Raw genomic sequence first — 16,394 nt, 5'->3', positions numbered from 1 at the left:
TTGTCAGGGTAGGCTTCTGTCTGTTTCCTGTCCTCCAATGTCCAGTGTCCTTCTGAACTCTTGTCACTCTCAGCTGATGATCTTGCTTTCTGCTTTTCTGAGAAAATAGAAGCAGACTGAAGAGAACTTCCCACTTCCACCACCTCGTCCCATCCCCACCACTCCTTCTGGGGGGAGACACCTGGCCTTTTTAATCACCAATGTCTTCACTCCAGGGACTGTCCCTCCCTCTCCCGCAGCATCACTCCTCTCTACTTGATGATTCTGAGCAGCCTGTTAAGCACTCTGTAACTTCTCACCCTTCTTAGCTCCAGGTCCCCCTCCAGCATCCACCCTTCTCTGCTTCCCTTTACAGAAAAACATCTCAGAAGATGGTCTCCATTCACCGCCTCTTCCACTTCTCCCATTTCCTCTCTTTCTCTTTTATTAACTTAAACTATTTAATTTCTGTAGTTCATTATATGAATGGGTAATACATTCATATGGGCAAAAACAGTTTTCAGTATTAAAATGTACAGGGTCTGGCAGAAGTAACACCTGCTTGAGTGTGGTTGGTAGGGTAATCTAAATGTAATAATTTATAGTTTTAATTTGAACATTTCACCTAAAATGTCATATGGTGTGCTTGAGTGTGATATTGTAATATTACAAAATTACATGCTCATGATTTTGTAATAAAAATTTTTGTAATAAAGAAGGGGCGTTATTTGTGCCAGACCCTGTATATAATGAAAGTTCTCATTCTCACCGCCCGCCCACCATCCTTCCCAGCCCTTCACTGGATGCCTAATAGCCATGCGAAATATATCTAGAATGTGACTAATTTCTGTGTATTCTTCCAGAGTTTCTTTATGCATACACAAGCAAATAGTAATATACATTCTTCTTTTTTCCTTATCCTCACCCGAGGACATATTTTCATTGCTTTTTATTTATTTTTTTAAAATATATTTTATTGATTATGCTATTACAGTTGTCCCATTTTTTTCCTCACCTTTATCCCCCCTCAGGCCTGCACCCCCCCTCCCACCAGCAATCCCCTCCCCTTAGTTCATGTCCATGGGTCATATATATAAGTTCTTTGGCTTCTCCATTTCCTGCAATATTCTTAACTTCCCCATCTATTTTGTACCTACCATTTTTGCCTCTTATTCCCTGTACCTTTTCCCCCATTCTCTCCCTTCCCCCTCCCCGCTGATAACCTTCCATGTGATCTCCATTTCTATGATTCTGTTCCTCTTCTAGTTGTTTGTTTGGTTTGGGGTTTTTTAGGTTCAGTTGTTGATAGTTGTGAGTTTGTTGTTACTTTTCTGTTACTATTTTTGATCATCCTCTTTTTCTTAGTTAAGTCCCTTTAACATTTCATGTAATAAGGGCTTGGTGATGATGAACTCCTTTAACTTGACCTTATATGGGAAGCACTTTACCTGCCCTTCCATTCTAAATCATAGCTTTGCTGGATAGAGTCTCTTGGATGTAGGTCCTTGCCTTTCATGACTTTGAATACTTCTTTCCAGCCCCTTCTTGCCTGCAAGTTTTATTTTGAGAAATCAGCTGATAATCTTATGGGGACTCCTTTGTAGGTAACGGTCTCCTTTTCTCTTGCTGCTTTTAAGATTCTCTCCTCTTTAATCTTGGATAATGTAATTATGATGTGCCTTGGTGTGTGCTTCCTTGGGTCCAACTTCTTTGAGACTCTCTGAGATTTCTGGACTTCATGGAAGTCTATTTCCTTTGCCAGATTACGGAAGTTCTCCTTCATTATTTTTTCAAATAAGTTTTCAATTTCTTGTTCTTCCTCTTCTCCTTCTGGCACCCCAATGATTTGGATATTGGAACGTTTAACATTATCCTGGAGGTTCCTAAGCCTCTCCTCACTTTTTTGAATTCTTGTTTCTTCATTCTGTTCTGGTTGAATATTTATTTCTTCCTTCTGCTCCAAATCATTGGTTTGAGTCCCGGTTTCCTTCCCCTCACTGTTAGTTCCCTGTATATTTTTCTTTATTTCACTTTGCATAGCCTTCACTTTTTCCTCTATTTTGCGACTATACTCAACCATTTTTTGTGCCATCCTGATTACCAGTGGTTTGTACTGTGCATCTGATAGGTTGGCTATCTCTTCGTTGCTTAGTTCTATTTTTTGAGCTTTGATTTGTTCTTTCATTTGGGTCATATTTTTTGTCTTGGAGCACCTGTAATGTTGTAAGGGGCAGAGCCTTAGGAATTCCCTGTGGCAGGGCAACCCATGTCACTGGATTGTGGCGCTGTATGTAGGGGAGGGATCTGAGAGGGAACAGTGCTGCTTGCTTGGCTCTCCGCAGGCTTGTAGTCACTTCCCCCGCTACCCACAAGCAAATTGGGCCCTTCTGGTGCTGACTCCCTTGTGGGTGGGCTTGGGTACATTCCAGGACCCTGTGGGTCTCTCCAACAAACTATCCTGTGAGGCTGGGAGTTTCTCTTGCCACTGCAGCCCCCACAGATTTTTACAGCCAGAGGTTTGAAGGCTTTATTTCCCTGTGCTGAAGCCCTGGGTTGCACAGTCTGTCTTGCTCCCCACTTGTTCCTCCTAGTTTATCTGCAGGCAAACATGGGACCACCCAGTCCTCCAGCTGCCGTCTTGCTGCAAGTCCTCTCCACCCTGGCTGCCCATCTCCACCCCTTCTACCAGTCTGAATGAATGTTTCTTCTTTAATTCCTTGGTTGTTAGACTTCCATACAGTTCTATTTTCTGGCAGTTTTGGTTAGTTTTTGTTTTAAATTTGCTGCTGTCCTTCTTTTGGTTGTGCAAGGAGGCAAAGTGTATCTACCTATGCCTCCATCTTGGCCAGAAGTCTCCATAATATACAATATTATTCCTCCAGGTATTTTATGTAAAAGTTGGCATATCATGTACACTGTTCTACATCTTTCTTTTTGACTTAACAATGTATCTTTTCTATCTTCCCATATCAATGAATAGGGAGCTTCTTCATTGTTTCACACAGCCTCATAATATTCTGACATATGGATGTGCTCCCAAATCTCTCTTGAGCCCAAACTACCCTGCTGAAATTCCTTTTTTCAAGGCCACCTGTGACTCCATATTTCCAAGTCCAAAGGTCAATAGTCAGTGTCATTTTACTTGGTGATCAGAAGTCTTTGATACAGGTGATCACATCCCCTTCTAGAAACACTTTTTTAAAAAACAATTTTATTTATTTACTTTTAGAGAGAGGGGAAGGGAGGGAGAAAGAGAGGGAGAAAAACATCAATGTGATTGATACATTGATTATCAGTTGCCTTTTGCATGCCCCAAACCAGGGACCATGTGCCCTGACCGGGAATCAAACTAGCAACCTTTCGGTTTTCAGGCTGGCACTCCATCCACTGAACCACACCATCCAGGGCTAGAAACACTTTCTTACCTGACTTTTATCATGCTGCCCTGCCCTGAACTGTGTCCTTCCACACTGGATCCTCCTCCTTTGCCAGTTCCTCTTCATTTCCCTGACTGCCACATCCTGGCTCTCTTCTCTTTCTATGGTCACACCCCAAGGGATCTCATTGTCTCTGGGCTTTAAATATTATTTTTACAGATGACTTTTAAATTTTTGTCTTTAGCCTAGCCCCTTCCGTTATCCCAGACTTGCAAACCTGCCCCTCCCTTCGAACTTCCTCTTTTGACAAATGGCATGTCAATTCTTCCCGTTGATCAGGGTGGAAACCCTGAAGTCATCTTTTTTTTTAAATGTCTACATCTGGCTAGTATGGTCTTTTATTTAACTTTGCTATCTTTCAATATATGTATACAAATATAATATGTATTTATGTTATATGTAAATATGATTTTACATATAAAATTTGATGCATAAGATACTAATATATATGTTAGTTATAAAGTAGGAAATTAAAATGGGTATCTATGAACCCACCATCCAACCCAAGGACTAGAAAGTTACCAATAACTTGCATCTACGTGGTCCCCATCCTACCATCCCCCTGACTCCTCTCCCTATAATGACTACATCCCCAATTTTTAAAATTATTCCATTGTGGTTTTTTTATCCTCACCAAAAGACATTTTTTTTTCATTTCTTTTAGAGAGAGGGGCAGGGAGAGAGAAACATCGATGTGAGAGAGAAACATCAATTGGTTGCCTCACAGACGTGCCCACATCAGCAATTGCACATGAAAACTAGGTTTGTGCCCTGTCAGGAATCGAACCTGCAACCTTTTGGTTATGGAGCGATGCTCCAACTGAGCCATGCCAGCCAGGGCAAAATTATTCCATTGTTTTTATTTTATTAAAAAAAATTTTTTATTGTATTTTTTCCTCCATTGTTTTTAAGTATAGTTTTCTCACAAATGACCATAAGCTTAAACAATAAATATGTTGTTTAGTCTTGCTTATTTTCAATATAATAAAAATTATGTTATATAATATATTATATCGTATTACATTATATAATATGTTATATAATATTATAGTAGCTCTTGGTACATGTTTGTTTTTTCACTCAATATAACATTGCCAAGATTTATCCATATTGTGACAGGTGACTGGAGTTCATACACTTTCACTGGAATATAATGTGCCACTGTGTGAATATATCATAATTTATCTATTCTGTTGATGGATTTATGATTTTTTTCTATTATAAACATTGCTATGAATATTATTTTATTTGTCTCCTGTACCTCTTTGAGTTTTTCCAGGGTATATATCTAGAAGTGAGACTTTTAGGTTGTGGAATATAAGAATAAACACCTTGCCCTGTCTGGTGTGGCTCAGTGGATTGAGCACTAGCCTGTGAACCTAAAGGTTGCCAGTTTGATCCCTAGTCAGGACATATGACTGGGTCGCTGGCCAGGTCCCCAGGTGGGGGCTTGGGAGAGGCAACCAATCAATATTTCTCTCCCTCTTTTTCTCCCTCCCTTCCCCCCTCTAAAAATAAATAAATAAAATCTTCTTAAAATTTAAAAAAGAATAAGCATCTTTTTATAAAGTATATGATTGTCTAACTACTATGCTGTACACCTGAAACTAATACAAAATAATATTGAATGAAAAAAAATCACGTTTGAGTCCTGGCTGGTGTGGCTCAGTGGGTTGAGTGCTGGCCTATGAACCAAAAGGTTGCTGGTTTGATTCCCAGTCAGGGCACATGCCTGGGTTGTGGGCCTGGTCCCTGACTGGGGGCATGTGAGAGGCAATGGATTGATGTTTTTCTCACACATCTATGTTTCTCTCCCTCACTTTCTCCCTCCCTTCCCCTCTCTTTAGAAATGAATAATTAAAATATTAAAAAAAGAAAAAAGAAAAAAATCTTTGAGAAAGAATACCAAATTGTTTTTTTCAATGTACACTCCTACCAGCAATATTTGAGTTCCCATTGATTTATATTCTCTCCAACACTTATATTTTTAGACTTCTTAATTTTTGCCAACCCAGAAGATGTATATATAATAGGATCTCATTTGGTTTTATTTGGCGTATCTCTAATTACTAATGCAGTTGAGCATCTTTTCATATGCTTATTAGCCTTTTGAATTTTCTCTTCTGGGAATGCTTGATTATTTGTGTTATTTGAGCTTTTCTTATTGATTTGTAGGAGTTCTTTATATATTCTGGATACCAGTCTTTTGTCAGTTCTATGTATTGCAAATATTTTCTTCATTGTGAGATATTTGTGACCTGTCCTTTGCCTTTTTTCATGATGTACAGATGCTCCTCGACTTACAATGGGGTTACATCCCAATAAACCCATTGTGAGTTGAAAATATCTGTTAAGTCAAAAATGCATTTAATACATCTACCCTACTGAACATGATTGCTTAGCCTAGCCTAGTTTTAAATGTGCTCAGAACACTTACATTAGCCTACAGTTGGATAAATATCTTGAGTTTCATCTCAAGAATAATTGCCTTCCTCTTTTCACCAGAAGCAGGAGACACAGATGGGCATTTTGTACGTATGATGGAGTGTGAAAACACAAAACACAATATCCAAAAACACGGGCAACACAGTAAGTACACTGTAGAGTACTGGTTGTTTACACTCGTGATCATGGACTGCCTGGGAGCGGCGGCCCACCACTGATGCCGCCCAGCATCATGAGAAAGTATCATACTGCATATTGCTAGCCATGGAAAAGATCATAACTCAAAGTACAGTTTCTACTGAATGCATATCACTTTCACATTATCATAAAGTTGAAAAATCAAAAGTTGAGCCATTGTAAGTTGGGGACCATCTATATTTTGATTACCGGAAGTTCTTAATTTTAACAATTTTATTTATTTATTTTTTAGAGAGCGGGAAAGGGAGGAAGAAAGAGAGGGAAACATCAACGTGAGAGAGAAACATTGATCAGTTGCCTCTTGCAACACTGATTCTGTGACCGAGAATCGAACCAGTGACCCTTCACTGGTGGTATGATGCCCAACCAATGGAGCCACGCCAGTCAGGGCCAGAAGTTCTTAATTCTAATATAGGCATATTTACCAACCCTTCAGTTTATGATTGTGCTTTTTATTTCTTGTGTAAAAGAATCACTCTCTACCCTCCTAGTCAGAAAAATATTTTCTTATATATTCTTCAAAAGATTTAAAATTTTTGCTGTTTATACTTAAGTCCTAAGTCTACCTTGAATTGATTTTGTCTGTGGTGTGTTATAAGGATCTATTTTTCATTTCAGTTTTATTTTTTTGTTTTTTAAATTTTATTCTTTTTTTCATTTTTAATAGGGAAAATCAGTTTTCCCAGACTCATTTATTAAAGTCCCTCCTTTTTCTGCCTGATCTGCCTTGCTAATTGTTTTATATCAAAGTTCCTTATATACATGGATCTTTTTCTGTCAGCTTCTAAAAACCTGCCCAATAACACACTTTCTTAAATCCTATAGATTTAAAATAAATCTAGTTATCTCCTGGAGCAAACACCACCTTGCCAGTATACTCTTCAGGAGTATTTCGCCACTTCTTGGCCATTGCTCTACTTGAGAATCAACTTGTCAAGTTCAATAGGATTTTGGTTGGAGTTGCATTGAATCCAAAGTCCTACTTAAGACAAATTGACATCTTTTTGATATTGAAACTTCCTGTCATGGATTTGGGATGTCTCTTCATTTATTTAGGTCTTTAATGCCTTCCAATGAAGTCATATAATCCTCTGCATACAGACAATGCACACCTGCTGTTTTATTTCTTCCTAGGTACTTTATTTCCTTTCTGTTAGGGTAAATGTTATTTTTTAAGATTACATTTCAAATTGTTTTTGCTGGTTTATAGAAGTGCAGTTGATTTGCAACACTGATGTTAGAGTCGACCGCCTTGATGAGCTCTGTCTTCTGTATAAAAATTTATAGCAGGGGTGTCCAACCTGTGGACCACAGGCCACATGCAGCCCAACACAGTATCATACATTAAAACATTATGAGATTTTTTTTTGTAATTATGTGTCGCAATATACTTAATGTGTGGCCCAAGACAACTCTTCTTCTTCTACTGTGGCCCAGAGATGCCAAAGGTTGGATACCCCTGCTCTATTAGACTTTTTGAATTTTCTATAGAGACAGTCATATTATCTGCAAATGCTGGCAGTTTGCTTTTTCCTTTCCAATGTCATGGCTTTACTTTATCTTTCTTGTGCTGGCTAGCACCTTTAGTACAATGTGAATACAAGCAGTGATAGCTGGCATCTTTATTTTGGTGCTGGCTTTAAAGGAAACACTTCCATTGTTTTCCCAGTAAGAGTGGTGTTTAATGTAGTTTTTAAAAATAACTTTTATCAAGTTAAGGAAGACCCCTTTTATTCCTAGTTTGCTAAGAGTTTTGTCATGTATAGGTGTTGAAGTAGATGCTTTTTAAACCCCATTTTTATTGTGAAATACAACACATAAAGCTACGTGCAACGAGACATAAACATAAAATATGGAACCGGGCTCAGATTGGTGTGGCTCAGTGGGTTGGGTATCATCTCGTAAACTGAAAGGTCCCAGTGGGAGGCATGTGAAAGGCAACCACTCATTGATGTTTCTCTCCCTCTCTTTCTCTCTCCCTTCCCTTCTATCTAAAAATAAATAAATAAAATCTTTTAAAAAAAGACTTATGATCTGTGAACATGGTAATATCTTTCCTTTTATGTTAGGTCTCCAGTATCTCACAGTAAATTATAATTTGGTACATACAGGTCTTACACATATTTTGTTAAATTTATACTTGAGTATTAGATATTTTTCATATTATTGCAAGTAGTAACTTAAATTTTTTTTGATTTATTGATTTGAGAGACAGTGATTTGTTGTTTCACATATTTATGCATTCATTGGTTGATTCTTGTACTCATTTGTGCCCTGACCAGGGAATCAAAACTGCAACCTTGGCCCTGGATGGTGTGGCTCAGTGGATTGGGCGCCAGCCTGTAGGTTGAAAGGTTGCTGGTTTGATTCCCACTCAGGGCACATGCCTGGGTTGCAGGACAGTTTGGGGGCATGTGAGAGGCAACCCATGGATGTTTCTCTCCCTCTTATCCCTTCTCTCTAAAAGTAAAAAACCAAAATCTTTTAAAAAAAGAAAGAAACAAACTGCAACCTTGGCATATAGGGACAATGCTTTAACCAACTGAACCTATCTAATCTTAATTAGGGGCATATAGGGGCAATGGCAAGGCTGCAAGAACTAACTTTTAAAATTATTCATCATCTAATTATTTGTTGTTCATATATAGATATATTGATTTTGTATATTTTTTGTGAAGCATCCTTGTTAAAGTCACTCTAATTATTTGTAGATTCTTTCGTCTTTTCTACATTTGCTATCACATTTTCACACTTTTTGTAGATGGCGACAGCTTTGTTTCCCTTTTTATGTAATTCTTTAACTCCCGCCCCCCTTGTTTAACTGCTGTGGCTTGTATCCCCATTACAAGACTGAATAGAATTGGTGATATCAGGCATTCCTTTATCAGATTAACAAGTTCTTTTAGTTTTCTAAAAGATTTTTTTAATCACAAATGGATGTTGATTTTAGCATGTGCTTTTCCTATATTTATTGAGATGATTGTATGATTCATTCCTTTAATCTATTAATATGATGAATAAAGTGATGTATTTTCTAATATCAATCTCCCCTTAAATTCCTGTCATAAATTCAAGTTAACCTTGGATTTTGATATTTTTTACATATTGCTGGCTTCAGTTAGCTAATGTTTTATTGAAGATCTTTGTACCTTTGTTAATAAGTGATACTGGCCTGTAATTTTCCTTTTTAATATTGCCCTTTTCTGGTTGGGTTATCAAAGTAATTCTGACCCCATGGAATAAGTTGAGAGGTTCCTTTCTTTTTCTATTTTCTGGAAAAGCTCACATAAGATTAAAATTATCTGAAAGTTTGGTGCAGCTTGCTTGTATGATGTCATTCTTAATGTTTTCTCTTCCTTTTACACCTCACATCTAATCTATTTGCAAAATTCTGTCCACTCTAGCTTTTTTTTTTTAAGATTTTATTTATTTTTTAGAGAGAGGGGAATGGAGGGAGAGAAACATTGATCGGTTGCCTCTCATGTGCCCCCTACTCGGACCAGGCCGGCAACCCAGGCATGTGCCCTGACTGGGAATTGAACTAGCGACCTTTCAGTTGGTAGGCTGGAACGCAGTCCACAGGGCCACACCAGCCAAGGCTGTTCACTTTAGCTCTAAATTAAATACAGAACAAACTATTTCTCACCTCCACAATGATCACTTTTGTCTAAGCCACAACCATCTTTTGCTTGGATACAGCAAGAGAGCCTCGGTAGCCTCCTAATTGGACTTGTTGCTTGTGTTCACGCATCCATCGTGACATTTTAAACACAACCAACTGGTATCTGCCTGAGACCAGAGGCTCCCTCTGCATAGTCTAGCTCTGGCCAACAATAAAGTTTTATTGAAACAAAGCAGAAAAAAAGTGCCCGTCAGTCTTTCCTCAACAGCCAATCAGAGAGTAGAATGCTTAAATCGCTCACAGGCGCTTTAGCAGTTGGAAGGCGGGAGCGGGACACGTCCCGCCCCAAAGCCTTCTAGTAAGAGCGGAAGTACAGCCGGAAGCCAGCCATAGAGTTTAGCGGCCAGAGCGGCCCTGTGGGGAGGTGGCAGGAAAGACTAGAAACAGCTGCCGGAGGTGACGGAGCGGCGGCCCCGCCTGGGTCTCTGGAAGACGAAGCTTGCAGGTAGCGGCTCGAAGAGTCTAATCCAGGGTACGACGCAACAGTCTGCGGGAGCCCCCGGTCTCTGGGCGGCCTCTTTAAGGGAGGAGGCGGAGCCACGGGGAAGGATCCTGAGGGTGAGGTCACATGGTTGGGGGCACTTGCCGGGCACCAGTAGAGATTTGAAGAAGCGTTGTCGTTGGGGTAGACACCGTGTGACACCCCTCCCCCTACTGCATCCTGTGTCTTGGGGTTCACTGGGGTGCACGTGGTGGAGTTTGGGATTAGGCCCAGGGAAGGGGGGAACTGGGCGTGGCAACCAAAGTCTTAGCCAGGCATCCTTTGGATAACTAGATCCGAGTTTTAGACCGCTTCATTTCTGATTCCTCGTTGCAGAAGTCACTCTGTGCCTCTGCAGTCAACCTTAGCCCTTGTGCTTCTCGTCCTCCCAGTGTCCAGGGGCCTCCAGCTTCACGTCCTCTTTCCTTGCAGCTCCAGGCATCCTGAGCCCAGGTCCCTCCAGCTCAGTGCAGCCATGAGTGCCGAGGTGAAGGTGACAGGGCAGAACCAGGAGCAATTTCTGCTCCTGGCCAAGTCGGCCAAGGGGGCAGCGCTGGCCACACTCATCCACCAGGTGCTGGAGGCCCCTGGTGTCTACGTGTTTGGGGAACTGCTGGATATGCCTAATGTTAGAGAGGTGGGTTCCTGGCCTGGATAGCCCACAGGGAAGCTTGGGGCTAACGTTTGAATTTGAGAATGGGTGGGCAGGGCTCATTTTGCAACCCATAACCATTCAGTTGAACAAGAATAGGATGATGATTAACTGGCATCTGGCAAGAGTAAGTATACAAATAAAGCTCTTGTTTTCCCTTAGAGGATGAATGATCTGTAAAACACAGTATTTTTCATTTTTAAGCAAAAGAACAATGTGATTTAGAATAGGAGACCTGATTCCAGCCTTTCTCCTTCAGTGTAATTAATAATAGCTCTTAATAATCATGTCACCTTGATCAAGCCACTTTTATTTTAGGTTCTCGGTTTTCTCTTATAAAAATGGAGCTGATTTTGCTCCTCACCATTACTATAGAAATCAGGTGAGATTATGGGGAAGTGTAAAGTCTGGTACAAATGGAAGGAATGAACATGACATTGGCATGCCCTGTTCTCCCCCCTTTGCACTATATGCTAATTGACTTTAGTTAGATCATATAGAAGGTGCTAGGAACACAGCAGAGAAAACTGTCCCCACAAAAGTGGTAAAGAGTTTACAGTCCAGAGTGGACAGGTTGCCAAGATGTATGACACCAGCCCACGGCCTGAGAACTACCATACCGGTATGCGGGCAAGCTGTGAGTTCAGTTATTGAGGGCCAGTGATTGAGTCAGTGGATTTAGCCCTTTGGGGTTACTCTGTGGTGTGGAGAAAACAGTGGCTGACTTCTTTCCCTGCTTTCCTCTGCAGTGGAACCAAAGAGAGTCAATGAAGGTGAAGAAAAAGAAATATTGATTGGGTGCCTGTTTGACACTCTGCTAGTTGTCTTGGAATGCCAGAAAAGTGAAAGACAACTGTGCTTACATTCTGAAGCTTACATTTCAGTTACAGAAATCAGATGATGGCTATACACGTACAGATCATTTATTTAGCAAGTATTTATTGAGAGAGCCAACTACATGCTTAGCTCTGCTTGACCTAAGAGGGATACCAGAGATTGAGTCTGTAATCTTATTGAAAAGAAAGGTAATTCTTAGGTAACAATCTTAAGCAGGGTTTGATTGAGGAAGTGCCAGAAAAAGTGATCAGTGATAGGAGAGGAGATATGGGGGGCGTTGGCATGTGTGATGAAAGCCCCCTGGGTGAAGCAGGTCTGTAGCAGAGGCCACAAATTCCAGGGGCTGCCTAGGCCATGTAGCTGTCAGAGATGAGAGACTGAGGCAGAGGTCTGGTTAATTGGTGAATATAGCAGACTGCCTAAAGATAATCAGATTTACAAATACTAAACACACTCCAAACTTACAAATAAAAAAACATTTGCAACATCTGGGGTGTGTGTGTGTGTGTGTGTGTGTCTGTGTGTCTGTGTGTCTGTGTTAGATACTCAACATTCTGAAGGTTTCAGCCCTGAATTTAGGATAGGGATTGGAGGCTTATGGAGGAAGAGGGCATTGTGATGGGGGGAGGCCTGGAAGTAGAAATGAGGGCATCCTGTGGGGAGAGCAATCAGATGCAGAGTTCCTTCTATCGAGCTGTGAGTGTTAATGGAGGGGAAAGATGCGGCCAAAACGTGGGGTTCAAAACAGGATAAGGCTGGGAGGAGGGTGGATAGAGGTCCTTCCTGTCATCTCTTCCCTCATATTCTTGCAGCTGGCTGAGAGTGACTTCGCTTCCACATTTCGCCTGCTCACGGTGTTTGCTTATGGAACATATGCTGACTACTTAGGTAGGCAGAGGGGCTGGAGTTCTGGAATAGTGGAGGTGAGAGAAGGGCAATTTCTGGAGGGACTCGGGGGAAATTCCTGGGATATCCTACTTAGATCCTTTAGGTATACAGGGTCAGAGTCAAGACCTGAATTGGCATGGAAAACGTAAGAAAAAAAATTTAAAGGGACAGAGGCTAGGCCTTCCCACAAAAGGGAAATCAGGATTTCCTACACTTTTGTCCTTTTTTCCAGCTGAAGCCCGGAATCTTCCCCCACTTACAGAAGCTCAGAAGAATAAGCTTCGGCACCTATCTGTCGTCACCCTAGCTGCCAAAGTCAAAGTGAGTGACAGTCCCCCCAGCCCTGAGCCAAAGAGCATCCTTTTGTTTGTCCTTTCGTAAGGGCCCATCTGCAGGGAATTTGTACTGGGACAGCCTTTGAAACACTGTTGCTTCTTCCCGCCTTCCTCCCTACATCTCTCTCTGAGATCTGCCCCTGAACTCCATTACCTGCAGCCTTTTAGTTTTATGTTTTGCTTTTATTTTCAATCAACTTAAGTTCTAAATGAAACATGTTTTGTGTTTGGGGTCAAAATAGCAACTAGGATGGCATTCACCTTGTTGTACAAGGTTCACCCTCTTCCTCACTGTAGGACGTCCCAATGCAAATAGCCTTGGTGCTCAGAGCTGCAAACAAGGCTCTTCTGGTGAAGTGCTAGGCTTCTGTTTGCTGGAGTAGGAAATACATAACCCAGAAGTATTTCTGCATTGCCCATAAGGTTTGGTTTTTGTTAAACATCCCCCTCCCGTCATTTGCACTCTCCCAGTCGTTACTAGACTCTCCCATCATTCATTCTGAATTTATTTAAATCAGGCTGTCTATTCTGACAAACCTCTTTGAAAGGTAAACAGAGTAATTCCAGACTTCTCCCATACAACATACTCCCATTATGTCAGGCTGGTCTTAACCACAGTCTGGGTGCTACCCTGAGCTGTGGCCAGAGGCAGATGTCACTTTCATCCTCTGTGATGTTGGAGGTAAGGGTGGTAGGAGAGCATAGGTCTTATATTTTATTTAAGATTGTCCTTCTCATGCTCTTACTTTTTAGGCAGCAATACCTGTATTTATTTAGCTTTAGAACCAACCTTTTAGAGGAAATGATTTAGGAATAGGAGTGGAGGGGAGGCAGATGAGCCTAGGCGGGGAGGAGGAGGGAGGAAGAATCTTGGAAGTCCTTCTCTATGGCAGAACCTCACAAATCCCAGCCCGGCCTCCCGGGCCCCAGTGTATCCCATATGCAGTGTTGCTGGAGGCCCTTGCCCTGCGAAATGTGCGGCAGCTGGAAGACCTTGTCATTGAGGCCGTGTATGCCGACGTGCTTCGTGGCTCCCTGGACCAGCGCAATCAACGGTTGGAGGTTGACTACAGCATTGGGCGGGACATTCAGCGCCAGGACCTCAGTGCCATCGCCCGAACCCTACAGGAGTGGTGAGATCTGTGTCCTGGCACTGTCCCTTCTCTTCTCACCCCAAGAAAGGAGAGATGCTTTGGAGAGGTGAGGGATAGGCTACAGAGGTGGAATCCAAGAGGATGAAGGGAATTGAGCTCATTCCTCCAAAGGCTTCTGAGGGAAGATAGGAGTGGAGGGGCCTGGGAAGCAAGAGAAAGGAGATGGTGTCCTTGGTATAGTAATTGGGGGAGGGAACGGCAAGGGGTGCTCTTGAGAGGATCCTCACTGGGAAGTTGGTTACCTGTCTTAGGCTGGATTCAACCCCTTAGTCTGTAACCAGCGCTGTCCACGGGCCCTGGGCCTCTTCCACTTCTGCTTTTCTCTTTGTGTCCTTGTTTAATTTTAGTTAATACACATTTTTTCCCCCTCTTTAGCACCCCCCATCCCATTTTAGCTTTTGTTCCTACTTCCACCTTGCACATCACTCCTGTCACTGCCTTATACCTCTCCTATCCTATCGAGTGTCCTTCCAGCTCCTGGGAATATTGTTGCAGGTGGTTTTGCAGGCGTCCTGGTGAAAGTTCCTAACTCAGACAAGGGTTTGCATATCAGGATCTAGGGTTCTTTCTGAGTCTCTTTTTAGTGAGTCTGATCACAGCTCTCTTCTGCTGACACTGCTCTCTCCCGATTCCCGCAGGTGTGTGGGCTGTGAGGTAGTGCTGTCAGGCATTGAGGAGCAGGTGAGCCGTGCCAACCAGCACAAGGAGCAGCAGCTGGGCCTGAAGCAGCAGATTGAGAGCGAGGTGAGCTGGCAGGAGAGGAAGACAGACCCAAGTTCCCCCAGTTTTCCAATGCAGAGGGGTTTGGACAGTGGCTGTAGCAGACAGACAGGGTGGACAGGAACCTTCTTTGTTATTTCCCACTCCTTTCTCCTGATAGGTTGCCAACCTTAAAAAAACCATTAAAGTTACCACAGCAGCAGCAGCTGCAGCCACAACTCAGGATCCTGAGCAACACCTGACTGAACTGCGGGAACCAGCTGCTGGCACCAACCAGCGCCAGCCCAGCAAGAAAGCCTCAAAGGGCAAGGGGTGAGCCAGTGTGGCAGGAATTGCTTGCTTCTGGGGTGCCTGCTTTTCCTTGGGAGACCTGGCTGCCCTCACTCCCTTTAGTCATTTGCGGGGGGTGGGCAGGGAATGGGGGGAGCCTTCAGGGGTTAAGGGATTCCTTGCAGCTTCTTTCTCTCTCTCCCCCTTGCCAGGCTCCGAGGGAGCGCCAAGATTTGGTCCAAGTCGAACTAAAGGGACTATCATTTTTTCCCCTGGAGATAGGGGGTCCCAGCTGCCTGCCTGACCCTTAGGAGTCCTCAAGGAGCCTTCCTGTGCCCCTGGCCAGCTGATAATCTTAGGTTCATGACCTTTCACCTCTCTCTCTCCCCTACCCCCAAGCATAGGTCACACACACCTTCTTTAGGGGGGAGGCAAGTATAAGTCATGTTTTTGTTGGTACTTTTTGTTTTCTGTGACTTTCTTATGTGTCCCATTGTCCCCCCTCCACCCTTCCTTCCATGCTCTCCCTCCTATATTTTTAAGAGCCAGCGTCTGTCCTTGTGTCATTGAATAGGTGGGGCTGCTGTATCTCCAGTATAGCCCTTGTGGTCCTCGTCTTACCACCCCACCCCTGCATGACTAATCCCCAATTCCTGCTCCCTGCCCCCAGCCCATTTGGGCAGCATCTGCAAAGCCATAGGGCCTCCGCCTTTGTTCCCACCCTGAGAGTCCTTGGAGCCAGTCTGCCATTCTAGGAGTCACTGGACACTTTCATCCTAGAATTCGGTCACACTACAGTCCTGTCCTTTCCTCTCACCTCCCCTTGGGTCCTGGGAATGCTGCTGCCTCAGTGACCCCAGAACCTAAGAAGGACAACTGTTTCTTGAGATGTCAAGAGATGGTTCTTTCTTGGCTCTGGCTATCTTGGAAAGCCTGATGGCAATCCTGGAAGAATTTATACTTCCTTTTGTGAGTTTTGTGGGGAAGGGAAAGGCATATAGATTGTATTAAAAAAAAAAAAAAGAGCATATATGCATATATCTATATATAACGTAATACAGAAATAAATCTATGAGAAATCTATCTACAAACATGCCCTGAACTGGGTATCTTCTGTCTTTTTCTTTAGATTTTTTTTTTATCCTCACCTGAGGATGTTTATTGATGTGAGAGAGAGATTGAAACATCAGTGTGAGAGAGGAACATTGATCGGTTGCTTCCCGTATGTGCCCTGACAGGGGATCCAACACTCAGCCTTTTGGATATGGACTGAGCCACCTAACTGAGCCACCTAGCCAGGGCTCGTTTATCCTTGA

General features: G+C 42.5%; 1 protein-coding gene across 5 annotated transcripts; it reads left to right on the top strand.

Moving 5' to 3' along the window:
- Nucleotides 1-10,047: 10,047 nt before the first annotated feature.
- Nucleotides 10,048-16,180, top strand: COPS7A (COP9 signalosome subunit 7A). Of its 5 annotated transcripts, none has more exons than XM_053921868.1 (8): nt 10,048-10,186; nt 10,655-10,859; nt 12,524-12,599; nt 12,832-12,920; nt 13,865-14,067; nt 14,727-14,832; nt 14,969-15,120; nt 15,264-16,180. In XM_053921868.1, the coding sequence occupies exons 2-8, from the start codon at nt 10,698-10,700 to the stop codon at nt 15,328-15,330; spliced, it is 855 nt and encodes a 284-aa protein (XP_053777843.1). In that variant the 5' UTR covers nt 10,048-10,186; nt 10,655-10,697; the 3' UTR covers nt 15,331-16,180. The 5 variants fall into 5 exon arrangements, with proteins under 5 accessions (XP_053777843.1, XP_024435217.1, XP_053777842.1 ...); XM_024579449.3 differs by having other exon boundaries at nt 10,057-10,213; nt 15,291-16,180; XM_053921867.1 differs by having other exon boundaries at nt 10,057-10,213.
- Nucleotides 16,181-16,394: the final 214 nt, after the last annotated feature.

The sequence above is a fragment of the Desmodus rotundus genome, chromosome 3 (genome assembly GCF_022682495.2).
Source record: "Desmodus rotundus isolate HL8 chromosome 3, HLdesRot8A.1, whole genome shotgun sequence".
NCBI classification, from domain to species: domain Eukaryota; kingdom Metazoa; phylum Chordata; class Mammalia; order Chiroptera; family Phyllostomidae; genus Desmodus; species Desmodus rotundus.
Note: the sequence above shows the minus strand (reverse complement) of the source record. Positions and strands in the feature narration are given on the sequence as shown.